Source organism: Leptonotus elevatus, chromosome 13, assembly GCF_054856555.1.
Source record: "Leptonotus elevatus isolate MCC_2025b chromosome 13, RoL_Lele_1.0, whole genome shotgun sequence".
NCBI classification, from domain to species: Eukaryota; Metazoa; Chordata; class Actinopteri; order Syngnathiformes; family Syngnathidae; genus Leptonotus; species Leptonotus elevatus.
The window spans coordinates 16,982,376-17,003,160 of record NC_141251.1 but is presented as its reverse complement, the minus strand read 5'-3'; the positions used below and the strand labels follow the sequence as shown (position 1 = coordinate 17,003,160).

The window sequence follows — 20,785 nt, the reverse complement described above, 5'->3', positions numbered from 1 at the left end:
CCTGCCCAAATTTTGTAAAAATAAATGGACCCCTTAAAAGGCACACATTAATATGAGACCTATGACGCATTTTTCTCCTCCACAGTTTAAAACACTTCCTGTCTCTATGGGGTATATGCCACGGAGGAGGCGGGACTTCCCGTATTTCACACATCTGCTTTGTTTCCGGTTCCGGTTTGCGGCGTGTGGGCCGCGTCCCAGTACTTACGCTTCTGCCTTTGTGCCCCTCGGTTGCGCGTTCCCGTCGACGGGTCGAGTGGGTAGTGTGTCTGTCTCAGTTGTCCGAAGCATTTCCATGGGAGCGCGCGTTTGGGGGGTGCAGGGAAGTGGGTGCGAGTGTTGGAACGCGGCCAGCAGTGGCCGTAAACAGCGCTGAAGTGTGAAACCCGGAAGTCGGAAGTCCGTGGCATCTACCCCATAAAAGGTCTCTGACATTCTTCCATCAATATACACAAAGGATCCAAATAATTACAGCACTCTTAATATTCATTTGTCATGCTCTAAAATAACTGAGCATTTAGGGTAGAGCCATTTATTGAGATATTCACGCCTCTAGTCTGCGTCCACATTTTAAATGTATGGTCACCACCAGATAATGTTCATTTTATATCATGATTGATTTTGTGGTGATATACAAATAATCATTTTCTGTGGCTGAATTTAACTACAGTCTATTCATTAAAAGTACTAGACTTTCCCTTTATTTTGGCTTTTTATGGTTCCTTGCCCTAAAACTTTAGTTTTGGGTGATCCTAAGATAAGATAAAATAAGATAAGATAACCTTTATTAGTCTCGCAATAGGGAAATTTCCATTGTTTATCTGCAATGCTGGATGCAAGAAATATGCTAGAAAACATATTTGTTGTCTCAGTGCCTGCAACTTAATTGTTCAATTGTTCAAAAACTGGCTGCCTTTGCTCAGGGATGACCAAGATGTCAAAAATGATCGAGGAGAGGCAACAGGAGCTGACACATCAGGAGCACAGACAGATGCTCATCAACTCCATGAGCACGGTCAAAGAGCTGCTGCCTGTTCTCATCTCAGGTCAGTGTGTGGTGTGTGTGTCCACGTGCGCGTTGGTCCGACTGCGCCACAAAAAGCAAAGAGAGCAGGTCACTGAGCATGCCGCACGGTTGTTATAGCAACACTGATCATTACAGTCATTAGTTGCGTTGTACCGCGAGATTGACTACAAGCACACACGCAAGCTGCTGCTTGTTATCCTGGATCGACTAACAAGAGCTGGAAAACACTCTTTATTATATAGGCAAAAGTATTGGGACACCAAGGCCTTTACGCCTGGATACTGAAAGTGAACATTGCAGTATAACAATTTCCACTAAACTGTAAAACAACCAATAAAAACAAGCTTCACTTTGTCATACTGTTCATTAAGTAAGTATCTCTTTTGGTTGTATTTATGATTATTTTGAACCTTTTTAACTCATTTGCTCCCAAAAATGTATAAACACATTCTATTTTAAATATTGTATTTATACGTTTTTGGGGGTTTTTTTGTGCTAGAGCATACAGAAGGCTTTGGTGCAGCCTCTTACCATAAGAGGTCACTTAAAGCATTGGTAGTTATAACAAAAAACGGCCAGCAGGTGGCAGCAGAGTATACGAGATCAACTAGGGCGATGGTGCAACAAGCTCTTTTCCCCAGTATTTTAAACAGGCTTGTGAACAATGATGAAACTATCTGTATTCTAATGTTAATTGCTACAAAACGGAAACAGATACAAATATCCTTTTTTTCCTGCTGAAAGAAGAGACTCTAATCTTTCATTTGGTAGGTTCCATGTTTTTAAAGCAATAGAATACAATATTCTGTGGGCCTTGCAAAATCAGTCAAAATCCAGTAAAACAGCCAGGAGCGAAAGGGGTTGCTTCAGTGAAAATAGCTGGGAGTTTAATTATTTTGTTACATTTTGAACTTTCATTTATGGCTTGCATCACATACGCATGGCTCTATTTTGATTTTGTAAGCATTTGTAAGCTCAGTCAATTAATTTCTGTGTCATATCGTCAATACATGGGGTTTAAAAAACAAACAAACATAATTTTATAGTCTAATAACAGCCAATTTTTGGTCTCAAATGTTAACGAGATGTGAAAAAAAATTAGCTAAAAGAAAAAAAACAAGGTTAAAACCCTCCATGCCACTGTTTATACAGATTTTTTTTAAAATCCAGAATGAACTCAAATGAACCTCGACGCTTAAGTGGGTCACAACAGCTGAAAACGTTTCTCATTTCCGACGATGCTTCCAATCATTACTGCTCGTCTTTCCATCCTTAGCCATCAAAATTTTCGTGGCGACCAATAGCGGGCGCGGCGCCGGCGTGGAGGAGGCCGAGAAGAACCGACGATTTACCTTCGAGAAGATGAGCGGCGAAATCACCGAGATCATCAGAGTCTTACAGCTCACCACGTGGGACGAAGACGCCTGGGCGAACAAGGTACTCCTAAGCTGACTATGCGGATTCTCATTTTAAACCCTCGCAAGTTAAACCCCTCACACTTATTTAGTTGCAGTTTTGGTGTGGAAGGCCTCCTCATACACACACTGACACACACACGCTTCCACACATAGTTTAACTGTGTTATCCACACAAGCCTCTTTGCTGCAGAGAGCATCTCTTTACCTTTTGTGATTCACTTTTTCTTTTTGCTTGCTGGTGTAACCCCCTTTTCCTTTTTCTTTCTGTACCTTCCTCCTCCATTATTTTCCCTCCTTGTAGAAGGTAAGCCTGCTTCTCTCCCCATCTGCAGCCTCCAGTGCACGTGTGTGTGCCACTTGGTTTAACACATTTTAGTGTGTATGCCATGCTGGTACTAAACAACATGTGTGTCACGTGTTTCAGTCAAGCTGATGTGATGATGTTCTGTATATATGTAACTCATCACTGTGTATCGTTTTATGTACATCTGTTTGTGTGATTTGAACACAGGTGACAAAAAAAATCTAAGCTTTGGGCCCTACTTTGGTACTCAGGCGCACGTGCACACATCTTCATTTTTGTGCGGCGGCAAGTCTAATTTATTATTATTATTATTATTATATTTGATTTAATTTTTGGGCAGACCACGTTGCACCTCGCTGGGTGTTCTGGCGATCTGAGGTTGTTTTGTTTTTGTATTTTTAACACACACTAGGCGCACCTGACAATTTGTTGACAGAAAGTATATGATAGAATTTAGACAAGCTAAAGGCAGCAGGTCTAAGTTGTGGTGCAGGCGGTGTTATGCGATTTTGGTTCAAAATATAACAACGTAGGACGATCCCTGTGAATCATTGTAGAAATCAATTCATTGAATGACTTATTATTATTATCATCATCACCTTATATTCTACAGTACCACCCTGACCATGGCAAAACTATGGGTGTGTCCAGGGAGGTTGTCACACACGTAAAGAAAATACAGGAGTACACTGAATGTAGAATTTGCAGTAAATAACTGACAAAAAAAAGTTATCAGCTAATTATTGTAAAATCTCAGTTAATTACTATAAAAATCTATTACAGCATATATATTAGTTTTTTTTTACTGTATATAAATTACAGTTACTGTATTCTTTGTAACTAATTTATATACAGTAAAAAAGGTTTAAAAAATTACAGTAATATGCTGTAATAGATTTTTACTGTATATAAATTACAGTTACTTACTGTATTCTTTGTAAGTAACTATAATTTATATACAGTAAAAATATATATAATAATATTTACAGTAATATGATGTAATATATTTTTATAGTAATTAACTAAGATTTTACAATTATTACAGTCATTTACTATAAATTCTATTGTCAATTATTTTACAGAGTAGAAGAGCAAGTGCCCACTCCACAGCGGCTGATCTTCATGTAGTTCCTTTTACGTGTACTTTGCGCACGCTGATCTCCTGCATCTACATGCCATGTAGACCGCGTGCCTTTTTCTGCTTGTAATTTAAAGAGAACGAGGGGAGCCGTTTCCATTGGATGGCGAACAAGTCGGCTTCGTTCCCTCCCAGAACGGCGCAAACGCTCCCTTTTACGTGCGCCCATCTAGGAAAATAGTAGAGTAGAAGTACTGATTCAACTCATTCCAGTAGATTTTTTTTTTTAAACCAACACGCCTATTTTGACACAGTAAGGAATATAAAGTATTGATATTTGATTTCAAATGTAGTGTGCATAACTAGAAAGTTGTCCAAATAATAAATACTCAAGTAGAGTAGAAATACTTGAAAAAACCTACTTACAGCACAGTAACAACATATTTGTACTTTCCACCACCATGGCTTGAATGATGTATTCTTATAACGTAAAGTAACCTCATTTATTGTATTTCCTCTACAGTTCATGTAGTGTGTGTTACACAAGATGTTGTTTTAAGTCAAAATGCCTTCACGCCGAAATGATTCTGATGCCTTTTGTATTTATTTCTTTTTAGAACATCAGAGATGATAAGATAAACTTCCCTTGTCCGACCTGTCACTCTGCATGTTTCAACACACATAACCGGTCCACACAATGATTTGTCTTTGTGTGTCTGAGTGGTTGCTGTGCACCATATTGTGGCCAGTCCCAGCCATCATGAGGGGCAGGTGTTGCCCTACTCTTGTGGTCATGAATTATATAAAATAAGCTGGTCCAGACACATGCGTAATACATGACCTATTGAACAGTTCCACTCAAGCGTTTTATCGTTCTCTGAGCTGGAAGTTAAATGTTTTTCCTCTTTTATTTGGGGAAAAATAAGCAGCATCTTAACACAATTTAGAGTTAATTTTCAACTAACTGAAATTTTCTGATAACATAATCGCATGTTTGGCATGTAGTGTGGTCATGAATTATATAAAATAAGCTGGTCCAGACACATGCGTAATACATGACCTATTGAACAGTTCCACTCAAGCGTTTTATCGTTCTCTGAGCTGGAAGTTAAATGTTTTTCCTCTTTTATTTGGGGAAAAATAAGCAGCATCTTAACACAATTTAGAGTTAATTTTCAACTAACTGAAATTTTCTGATAACATAATCGCATGTTTGGCATGTAGTGTTTTAATGACTGCTGTGACTATTCTATTCATGTAAGTGACCTATAAACTAGGATTGAGCATAGTTATTGATGGTTATCAATTGGATAGATTTTTGGGAATTAATCATTTTGTAAGGCAAACTGGAGTTTACTGTTAAGATGGAATCAGCATAGCAATTGTTTAGTGTAAACAAGTTGCCATTTTACATTAGTTACCAAATGGCAGCAAAATCCTGCCTTTGCGTCCGCTTCTGCAGTCATTCAGTGAGCCATTGTGTTGATGGACGTCATGCTCTATTTTTATCTCTAAATATGACATCTTGGGCAGAAAAGTGGTTGACGTCATCCATAAAGGTGATTCACCAACAGATAAAAACAATTGCGTGTAAAGCAGTAGTTGTGCAAGGTTTTGCTTTCAAAACAAATGACCTAGATATTTCAGGAAATTGAAAGATGAGAGTAACGTTGCTGCCAATATAAATCATTTACAGTTTATCAAAGTTGTGAATATTTCCCATTTAATCAGAAAGCAGAAATGTTGAAATACAGACTACTGTTTTTAATGGTAAATATACAATATATTAGGCTCTTTATTGAATGGGCTGGACTCTAAATGAGGTTTGACAATCATATTAGTGATTTAACAGTGATCAAAAAAGCTTTTTGGGATGACTAAAACAAATTGTAAACAGTTTTATATGTGTTTTCCTCATTATTATTGCAATTAAAAATTAATATTTTATTTTTCCCATTTTAATAATTTTATTAGGATATGGAAGTACTGAAAAGATCTTTGGCCTTGATTGAATCGAAGATGATCCAAGCGAAAAGTTGGCTGAAAGACCCCTACGGACAACCAGGTTTGTATCTGAGTGGTCTATGTTGCATTTATTGGCATTATAGAACAATGTTTTGACATGTCGCCCCCAACCAGGAGAAGCAGGTGAGGTCGCCCTACGTGTGATTTTGGACGAGGCGGGAAAGGTGGGAGAGCTTTGTGCCGGGAAGGAGAGGAGGGATATCTTGGCCACACACAAAGCTTTGGGACAAATGACCGACCAGGTTGCAGATCTTCGAGTCAGGTAATGCCTGATAATTGTTACTATACTCAATATTTAATGTATTTAATGACTTTCTATTTTCACTATCTACATTGAGAACAGATATTTGTACTTTGTACTCCATACTTTTTCAGCCTTCATGGATGGCGACATGATGTAAATAAATAAAAAAGTAGTTGGGTTACGTCAAGAAGGGAATCTGGAATAAAAACTGTGGCAAACGAAAATTCTTCTTTTACCAAAGTGTTTCTTTACACTAGTATCTCTACTTTTATTTAGGTATGGCGTGAGTTTACTGTTGCCACCACTAGAAAAATATACATGCATTTACATGTATGTGTTCATACTTTTGTGTTTATCTGTGGCAGAGGCCAGGGTCCGAGCCAAGCGTGTGTGCAGCGTGCAAGCCAATGCTCTCAGGGCTTAGACTTGTTATTTGGCAAAGTGGACAATGCTGCTCGCAGACTGGAGGCTCTTATCAATGCCAAGCAAGCCATCGCTCGGAGACTGGATGCTGCACAGGTCTCATAACACAACACAACATAGAGATTTGAGCACTTTTAACAATCTCAAGATGGTCTTTCTCATTTGATCTTACTCAGGCCTGGTTGGCTGACCCGAACGGCGGTCTGGAGGGTGAGGAGAACATCAGGGCGTTACTCGCAGAGGCCAAACGCATTGCTGACCTGTGTGAGGACCCCAAAGACAGGGATGACATCCTGCGCTCTATCAGTGAGATTGCAGGCCTCACTTCCAGACTTGTAGAGCTTCGCAAACAGTACGTTTATTTTATTTTGACAGCACTAACAGATATACTGTATTTTCATCTAATTCTAAGACCCTTCATTCCCAGGATGAGAGTGCAGCCTTGTGTCACAAATACCTGGCACATTTTACCTGCATGGAGGTTATGTTGTTGCCTGCCAACGTTAGGCAGCCGTCCTGCGATAAGGTTGCTAAAATGTTTGAATACGGTGAAGAGCTAATGGGGTTAATGATTTCGATTTTAGATGGTTTAACCCACCTGTTATGTTTGTTTGAGAGGAACAACAATAATGTCCCTGGGTCACATTGACCCGGTGCGTGTTTAGTCATCCAAACGTGTATAATCCAAATTTAATACAAATTTTTATCCAGTGTATTATGTTCATTTTTCGGGAACAGCATTAATGTTTCTGGGTCAAAATGATCTGGAGGTATTTAATTATCCATAAGTGTCAAACACTTTTTTTTGTTATACTAATAACAAAGACAATTTTTCAATCGGTCTGTTACATTTGTTTCTTTGGATCAGTAATAACATCCTGGGTCAAGTAACAAAATGCTTTAACTAAAATGTGTAAAATTCAATTTACTTTAACTTTCAAACGCGTCAGTTTGACCCACAACATAACAGGAGGGTTAACGCAACAAAATATGAGTGCAGAAATTAAAGGGAAATATGACATTGGATTTGAGCCACTTATTCAAAGGAATGACCTACTTGGTTCCTTAAGTCCGCTGAGTCATGACATGAATCGTTATTTCCCTAAATTTTGAATGCAATGACCATGAAAGGAAACAGACATAAACATGGGAAGTAACTCTTTTGTCCCATGATATGATTTGAGACATGACTGCATAAATTGCACAATATTTTTTGATTGGCTATACAGGACCAGGAAGCCTGTACTGGCACTCTATTGATTTTAGGTATGTTTTTTGTTGTATTTGTGCTTTATTGATTTAAAATAGTTCTGTCCTTGTCTGTGTTAGTAATATACTGTACTGTATATTTTAAGTGCAAGAATACTTATTTACCTGAAATTCAGTCAGGAAATCTCAATCTCTAGTGAAGTCTAGGTTAATATCTCTATATATAAAATCTACTGTATAATATGTACAAAATCACAAATGGCATCATCATAAATGGTATTTCCCTTTAAGATGGATTGTCTAACCCTGGGTTAATGAGATGTTGGGATTCTAACAAAATAATGATAATAATAATAATTTTAACCCCCCTCCCCCCCATTTAAAGGTGGAGAGGACTTTGGATAACACCTTATATCGGCTGCTTCTTTTTGTGCACATCATTACAAAACATTTTCCCTCCATGTTGCGTTGTTGTATCAGAGGTAAAGGTGACAGTCCGGAAGCCCGGGCCTTGGCAAAACAAATCGGGGCGGCTCTGTTGACCCTGCAGGCCAAGACCAACCGAGCTGTGGCCAACATGAGGCCCGCCAAGCCTGCAGTCACTCTGGAGGGCAAAATGGAACAAGCGCTACGCTGGGTCGCCAACCCAGGAATCGATGACAGAGGTGTAGGTGAGTGGGTTTGCCAAAATCCTTCTGTTCTTCTGTTTTGGTTAGCAACTGGGTTTAAATGAGCTCAGCAGTTACTGTCAGTTACTGAATGATAGCGCCAATAAAGTGAGGTAATCACACTTCTTCTTTTCTAATTGAAAAAAAGGAGACATCAATTTCAGCAAGAAGTTAAGTGGATAATGCGCCTAACTGACACGCCGTCAAGTAGACGAAACAGACACTTATTGAGGAAATAACAGTAGTTGCAATTCCACCTACTTGAGCTAAGAATATGAAACGGGCTGAAAGCATCCTGAGCTGTAAATACATTCAAAAAGTAAGAACATGTTTTAAATTATTGGTTATGTGTGTCTGTTTTTTAATTGTCACCTGTTCCCTCCCACGCTGCCTCTCGGGAACAGAGTGTGAGAGACTAGAGTGGAACACAGGTACTGTCTTCCACTTTTCACCTTCCGCTGAAGATGCACCCAAGCTCTTTAAATATTCATCACTTCAGAATTTGATTTTCAAATTGTAATACTGCTAACACTAGGGGTACGCCCGTTCCCCCTTATGGTATGCGAAAGAATCACTGCTTGAATACAGTTCAGTTGTATTTACTTTTTAATAAAGGTTTGTTATTATTGTTTAACTTTTATGCCCTACATTTATTTATTTATATATATATATATATAAGAATTTTCCTTCCCTCCATCACCTCCATAGATGTTTGTTTTAATCCAAGAGCAAGCTGATAGCATGTATTTAAATGTGATATGGAGGACGACCTCTGACCATTTTTGTGTCCTCAGGTCAGGCGGCTATCAGAGGGATGGTTGGAGAAGGCAGGAGACTGGCAGGAGGCCTCTTGGGGCCATACCGCCAGGACATGATGGGACGTTGCGACCGAGCAGAGGCTCTCATGACATCCTTGGCAGAGATGGCTGGCAGGGAGGAAGCCGAGGCCCCACACGCTCGGGCGACTGCCGCACAGTTACATGACAGCCTTAAGGTAGTACACTGCCTTTATATGTTGAGGGTTTCACGAGTCATTAAAAAGCATGAAATTATTAAATGGAATTTGCAACAAAAAATAAGGCCTTAAATGGCATTAAGAAGCATTGAATGAGATGTAAAGAGATTTAAAAAACTTAAAACATTTGTTGTGCATGCTTTATTTTTATGTTCCAAATACCAATTGCTCTGAATTTGAAAAGAAAAATGAATTGTTCTTGTCACCAATGTCCAACATGAAACACTAATGTTACCTGGTGACAGAAAATTACCTTAACACAAATCTATGATGCAATGTTTCACAATCCTTTTAACCGTAACTGTTAACTATAAATTTATGAATTACTTAATATAAAATGACATGAAAGTGAAATAAAAGATACAACCACATTTGTATTTTGTAACCATATTTGTCCACTTTTATTTGAATGAAAAAGAGTATGAAAAAATATATTTTAATGTACATTTAGAATGGATATAACGTGATTAATTGACAATTTCGAGTTAACTATGGAAATTATGTGTTTAAAAATTGTTATTGACTGACATCCCTAATATATAAAAACATATCTGGGTGGGTGCAATCCAGGAATGGGTAAAGTAAGTGCTGCAGGTCACATAATGCCCACAATGTTAAAATAAACAACTGTAATAATATGGTTACCCTCTAATAACTGGGATTCGGCTACCTTCAGAATTAACGAATCACATTCGAGCTCTAATTAAGTGGGAGACCTGTTTTATGTTTGTATATTTTAAATCTTCAAAACACTGTCCTGTCTGAGAAGTGCAATATGAATCAAAGTTATATTTTTGGCATTGCTCATCTGTTTTAAAAATCAAAAGCACAAAAGTGTTCCAGCCCCACAGTGTAAACAAATACAATTAAGCTACACCATTTCAGTTTAGACTCTAGAGGCATGCTTGTCATCTGATTGAATGCACTGGTGGAGAGCGCCACCCAGTGGCCTGTTAATGGAGTATGTCCCCACGCCAGGACCTGAGGCATAAGATGCAAGAGGTGATGACCCAGGAAGTATCTGACGTCTTCAGTGACACCACAACGCCTATCAAATTGCTGGCCGTGTCTGCAACCGCACCCCCGGACGCCCCCAACAGAGAGGAGGTCGGTCGTGGTCTGCACAGATTCACAGGAGAATTGCGGTGAATAAGATGTTTGAGTCTTCTGTGATCCTCGTTTTTCGTTCCGTTCCTAGGTTTTCGAAGAGCGTGCTGGGAATTTTGAGGCCCACGCAGGTCGTCTGGGGGCAACAGCTGAGAAGGCGGCTGCTGTGGGAACAGCCAATAAGAGCACGGTGGAGGGGATTCACGCTGCGGTCAAACATGCCCGTGAACTCACGCCACAGGTGCTTGTTTCTTTTTTATTCACCGTGTCTTCATTTCTTTCAAGATAAGACACACTTTCGTGTGGGAGCGTGACGTGTTTTGTTATGGTCCAATCATTATTTGGGGGTCTCCAGCAAACCCCTTCATGGGGCCCTCTGCTGCAAAGATTTTGTAAACTGGGAGTTAGAGAAAATAAATGAATGAAAACAAATAATAATGGATTCAAATCTAAGAAAACCTTTTTAATCAGTTTCCACGAGGTGATTGGGGGCCTCTTGGAAATCCAGGTTCCCCGAGACAATTGCCTGGGTTTGCCTAATGGTAAGTCCGCCCCTGTCCAGGTAACTTCTGCTGCTCGGATCTTGTTGAAGAATCCTGGGAACAAAGCAGCATATGAGCACTTTGACACCATGAAGAACCAGTGGATCGACAATGTAGAGAAACTCACAGGTGAGAAGATTCTATTTTTCATTATTATTATTATTTTATTATTATTATTATTATTATTTGTGTGTGTGTAAAGTGATTATAAAATAGTTTCATCTTTATTTAGGATTTTATAAGGCTAACATGGCTAAAATAATTTTAAAAAATAATAAAAATTTGGCTAGCTGTACTGAGTAATATTGTTAGTATATATTGATGCATTTCATATATATAAGATTAAGAGTCCTTATGACATAAGGGATACAAGTGTCTACAAAAAAAATCTAAACAAGAACAGTAAGTAACTAAAAAAAAAAATCATTATAGTACATTATATATATCAGTAGATTATATTAAATTGACATACAAATTTACTGTACTGTATACTAGTATAGTAGAATAGAAAAGAGTAGGTGTTTAGCCTTTTAATTAGGTATTACGGTAGTCTTATCATTTCATAGCATATTTAACAAATAAAAGAAAATTCAAATAAAATTTACATTTATACAAAATATTTGCTCAGTTTTATATAGAGCCTTTCAAGGGACACTATGACGCTTAACAATATCTCATTGGAGTAATATGCATATGTTCGTGTGTGTGTGTGTCCAGGTCTAGTGGATGAGGCCATAGACACCAAGTCACTGCTCGACGCCTCCGAGGAAGCCATCAAGAAAGACATCGACAAGTGCCGGGTTGCCATGGCGAATGTTCAGCCCCAAATGCTTGTTGCCGGGGCGACGAGCATCGCGCGGCGAGCAAATCGGGTTCTGCTGGTTGCCAAGAGGGAAGTGGAGAACTCAGAAGATCCGCGTTTCAGGGACTTGGTGAAACACGCGTCAGACGTCTTGTCGCACACCATCTCCCCCATGGTCATGGACGCCAAGGCGGTGGCTGGCAACATACAAGATAAAGGTACACACACTCAGTAGAAGCCATAAACTATTTGTGTATATTACACAGGATGACCTCTGACCCTTCCACAGGGCTTCAGAAGGCCTATTTGGACTCCTGTCTGAGGATCCTGGCCGCTGTGGGAAAAGTCAGAGAGGCCTTCCAACCTCAGGAGCTGGATTTCCCCCCGCCACCACCTGACTTAGAGCAGCTCCAAGTAAGCCCAACACTTATTTACTGTTGTCATTAACCCATGCATTGTCATGAAGTGCAAGTCATGGAATTTCAAATTTGGACCGATAATGTGTTTTCTATCCAGGTAAGTGATGAGCAGGCTCCCCCCAAGCCGCCCCTACCAGAAGGCGAGGTGCCGCCCCCTCGTCCTCCTCCTCCCGAAGAAAAGGATGAAGAGTTCCCGGAGCAGAAGGCCGGAGAGGTCGTGAGTGAGCCCATGATGGTGGCCGCCAAACAACTGCACGACGAGGCTCGCAAGTGGTCCAGCAAGGTGAGTCCAAATATGCATATTTACTTCAATTTGTAAAACTGACATTCATTATTGTGGTCATGGAATACAGTACGTTCTCTCCGTTGACTGTGAATTTATATATTTCGAGTCATGCTGATGCTGAAATGTGGACATCAAGGGCTTGATTCCAATTTCAGAAGGAAACTGGAAACTGTCATCTGGTAAACTAAAAGGAACAAACGCACACACACGCAATTTTACTGGGCATTTTTTTAAGTACACTCGCACAATCCAGAAGCCTGAAGATGGTTTATGAATAATTGAGTTAAGTTCTGATTTAGCGGTTTATTTTTGCAGTTTTCAATATTATAGAATTAGCAGCATATCGGCTTCACAATCAGGAATTCTGAAGTTCTCCATTCATTTTATGTTACTTACAAAGATAAGGATTTTTGTTAGCACTTTGACAGCTGATTTGATAATACAGTGGTGCCTTGAGGTACGAGTGATCCGACTTAGTCGTTTTTTTTAGATGCAAGCCATCATTCAGACGATTTCTTTGCTTTGACTTGACTGTGTAGTGAACTCAATTCAGCTCACTTCACAACAAGCAACAGTTTGCCAAATAGTGCACAATTCATCAAAAAAGGAAGTTCAGTCCATTTAATGCCACTCCCAGGTGAAGTTTGCTGTCAATTTAAACCTAAAACTAAGAGAATTACACATGTGTATTTAAATCAACCAAATAATTTAGCCTTAAGAATGGACTGCTCGCTTAATGCTACATACATATAATGGTTGATAAAGCACATAGAACTTAATATTTGTGTGGACTTATATAATATATTTTTTTACAATAGTTTCTTTTAGTACTATTACTAATGACTTTTTTTTTAATGGATTCTCCTATTGATTATTCCATCGATTAATCACCCCCTGCCTCCCTCCTAAAAAATAGTAAAAATTTAATAATTAATATAATATATATCATAAATAAATAATTAAATAAAAATACAACAAATGTTTGTTTTTTTCATTTTTGAAGTCCACTAAAGTTGAACGTGAGTTGAATTTAGTGGGTATAAATACTCATTGTTCCTTATCTTCTGAACACATATGCAATATTACACAAACACCAACACAATTTGCCTATGCTATGCTAAAGGGTTAACAATCGTGATTCGTATTAGCCCCGAGTAAACTCGAATTCCTTACTTATTGTACTTTTCCCGAGAATCACTCCATAGTCCAACATGTGAAAAATCCAATTTGATCAAAATATTAAATAGTAAATGGAGTGCACTCAAATAGCACTTTATCTTCATATGTTTACTAAGCCTGACTATTTACTTGTCTCATTCAAACATATTTATTTTCCCTTTTGTTTGTCTCACCCTGGCTGTTTTATTGATATGTTGTAATGTTTTTTGTTCCTAAATAAAGAATTTAAAAAACTGTATGACTGGTTTCTCATATGCGCGTTAAGTGTGTGAGAACCATAAAAAAAATAGTCCCGCTAATCGATATTTGCAGTTTTAGAACACTTTAAGCGACTGATGTAGACAGATAATATCCTCTGTAAAAAAAAAAAAAAAAAGAAGACTAATATTATAGCTCCTTACTGAGTCAAATACTATAATAGTAGAAATACATTTATTCTTCATTTGTGCCTGCATGACTTGTATTATATTGCCCCCTCAGCTTCCAAGTAGAATGGAGCAGCACAATATAAAAATAATTGCAGCATTAAATCTTGCTGAACTGTTTAAATAATTCTTTACATTCTTTATTTATGTTACTACCCTTTTTTGGTACGTTGTTATAGAGTGCTATTATTCGCATCAAAAAGCAAAAACAAAAATGTAACTTGTATCACAAGGCACCATTGTAGGTATAAAAGACCCCAGGTCACCTGCTACCCTACTGAGGAGTGTAGTGTTTGTGTGTTGTTTTCCATATTTTGTGTTTTATTATGGAGGGGAATCATTTCTTCATATTTCATTTGTGACGTGAGATTCAAGTAGTTATTGCTACTTTAGGTCTTGTCTATGGACATCAGTCTTTGGAAAATGTGTCAGTCACTTTATTTGCATCCTGCTCATATTTTGGAGGGAGGCCTCCTTCCTGTTAGATCACAACCTCAGAATCACGGCTGCAGTAGTCTTATTTGTCCCCGCCTCGCCTCCGCTGCACAGTCCCGCCTTCCCTCCCTGCTCCTCCATGATGCTTGTACTCCTCCTTCAATTCCTCCTCTGTTCTTCCACCTACTGCTTTTCATATAGTGTACTAAATGCCTCCTTCCCTCCCGCCATTCCTGGCTCTCTCCCTCCCTCTTTCCCTCCGCCAACCGCCGCCAATACACCCCGTCCCCCCCTTGCCCTGCCAGGAGGCAGTAGAGGTAGACGATGAAGATGAGTTTACTGATGGTGAGGATGACTATGAGCCCGAACTGCTGCTGATGCCTTCCAACCAGCCTGTCAATCAACCCATGCTGGCGGCTGCCCAGGCTCTGCACCAGGAGGCGCGCAAGTGGTCCAGCAAGGTCTGACATGACGTCACCAGCGTGTTTTTGCAGCTGGATTTTTTGACGCCACCACTTCTCTCTACACACGCATGCAAAAACAAACAAAAGCGTCACTCAAACAAATTGCATCTGCCGCTACCATGGCAACTTCCAACCAGCTGTGGCTGCTCAGATGGTGCTAAAGTTGTACTAAAGGTTGACAGTTGATGGAATGGCTTTTTTTTTACTGGTGCACCACTGTGACCAACTAGCTTCAGGATTTCCCTCCCTTATGTTGGTGATTTCAAGGAGGAGTCGTCTCGCTGTTGTCGATCACTTGTTGTCAGGGCAACCTGTGATGCCAAGTATGACAGTTTCCCAAAGACGTCTGGGTGATGTAATGTAGTTTCAACCCCAGTTACTAACCTTAAAGCACTGAGATGCGGGTCTGCATGTAAATATCACAATGATATTCTGCATGTAGCTTACTAAAGAACATTCACTGCCATTTTCATGATTTTTAACCCTTCATTTTATTAACAGAACAATGCTTGGAAACCTCATGCAATATATGGACAAAAGTATTGGGACTTACAGCCATAACTGACAATTGAGACTTGAAATTTATTTTTTGCTGGCTCAGAAACTGAAAAGAAAAGCCCGCTGGCTCAGATTTTTTTACACAAAAATGATCACATATTGGAAAAGAACAATGCCTTTCCCTAAAGTATTACCACAAAATTGCAAGCACAAATTGCACAAAATTCAGTCGATTTTTCCCAACACTTTTGTCCAGTACAGTTTCTTCATCCCATTCCCTCATCCATCCTCCTTCTCCTCATCTCTCTTATCATTCCCTCGCGTTCCCATCTCAGGGCAACGACATCATCGCGGCCGCCAAGCGCATGGCTCTGCTGATGGCTGAGATGTCCCGGCTGGTGCGCGGCGGCAGCGGCAACAAGCGAGCGTTGATCCAATGCGCCAAAGACATCGCCAAAGCGTCGGACGAGGTGACGAGACTCGCCAAGGAAGTGGCCAAGCAGTGCACGGACAGACGCATCAGGACGAACCTGCTGCAGGTTTGTTTTTAAATTAATCATTCCCTCGTGAGAAAACACGACACTTTTTTTTCACAGCAGTGCCCCCCTGCAGGACCAGGGGAGCACTGCGCCAACTGCCCCAATAAAATAAAATAAATCACCATTAGACTACAATCCATTCCATCCGTTGAAATCCTAAATAATTTATTTCTTCTTTTTCTTGTTAAAGGTGTGTGAGCGGATCCCCACCATCAGCACTCAGTTGAAGATCCTCTCCACTGTGAAAGCAACTATGTTGGGGAGAACAAACATTAGTGAAGAGGAGTCCGAGCAGGTAAAATTACCATGCACCTAGAATCATGTTGTCATTTGACTATCAAGGATTCAAAAATTATTTCCTCACATAACAGATTTAATTGAGAGGAAGTCAACCCCAAAATTGTCTTGACAATAATATGTTCTATGGAGCGCCCCACCATTCTAAATTTGGTATTCTAATTAATCTTGCATTTGTGGAATATGGATGAAACCGCTATATCCACCCGTTTTATCCATCTCACGGGACGGCCATTTCGCCACTCACTGTCGACAGAAAGTGACAACACAGGCGCTCAGGGCACAGGTAACGAACAATCACAGCTCACCCGTTTTCTAAATTTGGTCGCGTGACATTTGCAAGCTTTTTCTTTGGTTCACGTCAAATCTACCTGTAGTCTGTCTATATTTACTATACTGCCCCCTAGTGGTCCAGGCGCACACACCAGTTAATCTTTTATGAACTTTTAGATGAAAATAAACATTATATGCATATCTCACTTAATGGGTGAGCACTGGGCAGGCACGAGAGACCCTACTATTTGTATAGAAACAGTTAACGATAATCTTTCCATAATATGTCCCCATAACAACATTAAAACAAAAAAATGAGTTTGTGTCTTCCCTGTCGTTATGTCATACCTCCCAATGTCTCGTTGCTTTGTGCAGGCCACAGAGATGCTGGTCCACAACGCCCAGAACCTGATGCAGTCCGTGAAGGAGACGGTGAGAGAAGCTGAGGCGGCCTCTATCAAGATCCGCACGGATGCAGGATTCACCCTCCGTTGGGTGCGCAAGACCCCCTGGTACCAGTGAACGAGGCAATGACTTTATGAACAGCGCCGCACACTATAAAGAGTACAAAACAAAACAAAATGAAGTAGCAACATAGACATAGATGATTCTCCATCATCCACTGTAGATGTGCTTCATTTAAAGCTCTTCCTGTCCCTTTTTAAGTGGACTCAAAGGAAGTGTTTTTATTAATATATATTTTTGGTATGTTGATTGCAGGTAGCTATATATTTTTTGCATGAAGATGTTTTCTATTTTCTAAAAGGCAACTTGAGACATTGTGATAGGACTTTTGTGTTTAACACAGCTTTGTTTCTTAATAATGAAGTATTTTGTGTGTGTACGCTCAGCTGTGAGAGATTCTTATCTCGTCCGCTCATGTTTACTTTGATCATTAACGCTGCTGACTGAAGACCTGTGTATCAATTTAAAGGTGTGACGTCATTGCCTACATTTTGCTTATACTTGAACTATGAAGTCTTCTGGATTAGAGGTGCTCGGCGGTGAAATGCGTAATTTCATAAATGAGTGACTATCGAACTATTGAAGTATTTGCTTAGCATTAGCTGTGTGCGTGACAATGATTCTTTGTAGGGATGGGCATAATGATCGATTTTAGATGTGTGATATTTGAAGGTATTTACAGTTTTTCTCCAAAGGCATGGCACATTTCTTGAAACTGAGATGACAGTTTTCAAAACTGCAAGCTCATTTGGCCAAACAGACTTACTTGCACAACCTGTTCAGTTCATTAGCAAAAGCACGTATCTATCCCAAAACTGGTCACACATGCTTCACTCCAAGTTCCTTTTCCAAACAAAGAGTCGGTACAGTCCCAACTGAAAAGATCCTTCTCAATTGCTTTGACTCATCTGCATTCACTTAGTGCTTTTGCCAAAAAGAACTTGGATGATTTTGCACAACTCTTTGGATCATCTGCAAAAGCTCATATCTCTCCCAAAAGAGCTCACCTATGTGTCAAAATCAAATTTCTATGTTATACTAGTAGTCAGTGCCCCCAAAAATGCATCTTCCCTTTGGCTTGGATTTTACAAGAGCGGTATTTAAAGTTTGCGGTTTGACATACTCACAGTCAAGGAAATTTTTTATTCACACAAAGTTACTTACACATTAGAGTGCAACAAAAGAAAGTGTAAGCCAAATTCTGTATATTTATGAAAAACTAATAACTAAAATCATATCTTGCACACAGCGTAAATAAAGAACCAACTACTGTAACACTTTCACTAGCCTTCCCCCTCTTGGCCATCAGGATGATCATTCATTCATTCATCATTCTCTTGGCCATCCATACGCTGCTCTCCGTTTGGCCAAAGGTTTTCATCTACATCGCAGCCGATATTTTCCCTTGGAATGCAGCGAGGGAAAAAAAACGGTGTGAATGTCTCAACCATCCTCTCTACACTGCTCCCCTGTGATATGCTTAGACAAATTTTGACAATTGAACAGATGATTTCGCATATTATGATTTACACACTGAAATCCTGCTGACATGTTTTGGAGAGGACAGCCATTAGACTGAAAAACAACTAATCCAGCTCGATCAGCAAGATCAATTCATTTGGAAAATGTGCTAAATGTGGGCAGATTGCGCTAACTGTAGGCTAAATGTACACAAACATTTGCACATTACCACTGAGGCAATTGAGACATGTGCGAAGACATTGGCAATGTGAAAAAAGCAATGAGAAATGCCATTCAGTTGAGAACAATTTAAGGTGGTTTTGGGATTTGTCCATGGTATTTTGAAAATGTCATCTCAGTTTCACGAAATGTGCCAAACCTAGGGAGAAAAAAGTTTGCTGTCAAAAGAATATCAACATTACTTGGCTGCACATTTCAACCAGTTAAATAATATTTTTAATTTAAAAAAATTCCCACATAGCCACAATCAAATGTCCATCCCTATTTAAATGTGATGTTTTTATGGCTGCTTATTTTTTTTATTTTTTTTAAAGCCACATTACATGACATGATAAAATCATAATAATTCAAAGAGCCCGCCACCACACACTTTATTTTGTTTTATTTCACTTTTTTTTTCTTGCAATGTGTAACGTTTCTTTTCCTGTGCTATCTCCTTAACAGTTGAACTGTTTTGAGGTCATCATGTATTTGGAGTGGTGGCATCACAAGTTAACGAAATGCAATGCAACCAGTGCCACTCTATACATTTTAAGCTCTTGTTTTTACTTTCACATTATGGTTTATACAGTGTTTTGTATGATTGCTGGGCAAATGTAACTTTTAAATGGAGAATCACTGTGTGTGTGCGCGCGCTCATCAATATAAACATGCACGCCAATGACGTCATTAAAGGGACAGAATGTAGTGAGCATGTAGCGGCCGCTTGCTTAGAGCGACAGGGTGTATGTACATTACAGTATTATGTACGCGCGTAATGTATCCCATGCACCCTGAATGTATCCTGAGAGCTCATGGCCATGCAAACACATGTGCTGTTTGTGCCTTGGAAGAATAAAAAGACTGATTATGAATGACATATTACCTGCAACTTTGTCTTTTTCTGCTATCGGTATGACCTCCTGAAACTGGACCTCAGCCCTTACCTGCTAAATCTTTTATTTCCCTATTGTTAGCACAGAGGAGTTTATACGTGTTAATGTGGATATTTAAAATAAAAAAATAAAAAGTCTACACACCCCTGTTCTACGGAAGTGTATTGCATTTACTTTTCTGGCAAAATTTGGGGATTGGACTTTGTTTTTATTATTATTATTATTTCTGTTTTAATTGAATAATCTGTTTTCTGTTTTTTTCTGATTTTTGTTTTTAATGTTTCTGTCATTTAAAAATATTCTGAAAAACAGTACTTTATTTTTAAAAAAAACATTAAAAATATTCTACAAAGTATATTAAATTTAAAAAAAAATTAATTACTAAAAAAACAAAGCCTCCAAAAATTACACACACAAACACACACAAAATAAAAAACTAAAATAAAAAGATTTTCTCCGTACAGTTCAAATGGCAGGTTTTTGTGGTATAAAATGAAACCAAGACAAATCTTTTTAAAGCTTTGTCCGCTGTAACCTGTACAACTCAATTTAATTTTAAAACAAGTTGCACAAGTCTGCACAACCTCTTAGAATTAATTTATCACATTTAAACTCATGTTAAATAAGCGTTAGCACACCCCTGCCACCATTTTAAGTGCCTCTGATTGACCCTAAAATGAAGTTCAGCTTTTATAGTAGGCTTTTTACAGTATCATGCAATACAAGCAGAGTACAGTCTGAACTGGTTGCCAAGCAACGGGCATTGTGTAAGAGTACGGAGTACCCATGTCAATTATTAATTAATGTATAATTATATCATATAACCGTTATTTTTTATTGATGTAAAATTGAGTAACAGCATTTTCTAACTTTACTGCAAAAGAGCCAATTTTTTTTTACATTTTATACTAGATTCGATTTAGAATATACTTCAGTTGTTAGTTTTCAACATAATTGTAATCTTCCATTTTCTTCTGCTTGCCACTGAATCAGAATAAATCAAATAATACTCACCCTTTGACAGAATTTCATAGCATTTGATAAGCATCAGAATGATTTAATACACA

General features: G+C 38.9%; 1 protein-coding gene across 9 annotated transcripts in view; it reads left to right on the top strand.

Annotated features, from left to right (window-relative positions):
- LOC147164032 (vinculin-like) overlaps window positions 1-19,862 on the top strand; it is a 28,809-nt gene extending 8,947 nt beyond the window's left edge. For 2 of the 9 annotated variants that reach the window (XM_086092583.1, XM_086092590.1), the window contains exons 5-23: window positions 924-1,046; window positions 2,304-2,464; window positions 5,802-5,892; window positions 5,967-6,114; window positions 6,462-6,615; window positions 6,696-7,045; window positions 8,209-8,399; window positions 8,801-8,827; window positions 9,191-9,390; window positions 10,390-10,518; window positions 10,610-10,759; window positions 11,081-11,189; window positions 11,778-12,080; window positions 12,152-12,276; window positions 12,379-12,564; window positions 14,912-15,067; window positions 15,904-16,107; window positions 16,298-16,402; window positions 17,053-19,862. In XM_086092583.1, coding sequence (XP_085948709.1) covers window positions 924-1,046; window positions 2,304-2,464; window positions 5,802-5,892; window positions 5,967-6,114; window positions 6,462-6,615; window positions 6,696-7,045; window positions 8,209-8,399; window positions 8,801-8,827; window positions 9,191-9,390; window positions 10,390-10,518; window positions 10,610-10,759; window positions 11,081-11,189; window positions 11,778-12,080; window positions 12,152-12,276; window positions 12,379-12,564; window positions 14,912-15,067; window positions 15,904-16,107; window positions 16,298-16,402; window positions 17,053-17,199 — 3,059 coding nt within the window. In that variant the 3' untranslated portion in view covers window positions 17,200-19,862. The remainder of the gene's footprint in view (window positions 1-923; window positions 1,047-2,303; window positions 2,465-5,801; window positions 5,893-5,966; window positions 6,115-6,461; window positions 6,616-6,695; window positions 7,046-8,208; window positions 8,400-8,800; window positions 8,828-9,190; window positions 9,391-10,389; window positions 10,519-10,609; window positions 10,760-11,080; window positions 11,190-11,777; window positions 12,081-12,151; window positions 12,277-12,378; window positions 12,565-14,911; window positions 15,068-15,903; window positions 16,108-16,297; window positions 16,403-17,052) is intronic. The other 7 variants (XM_086092585.1, XM_086092588.1, XM_086092586.1 and 4 more) reach the window with 7 other exon arrangements.
- The last annotated feature ends 923 nt before the right edge of the window (window positions 19,863-20,785 follow it).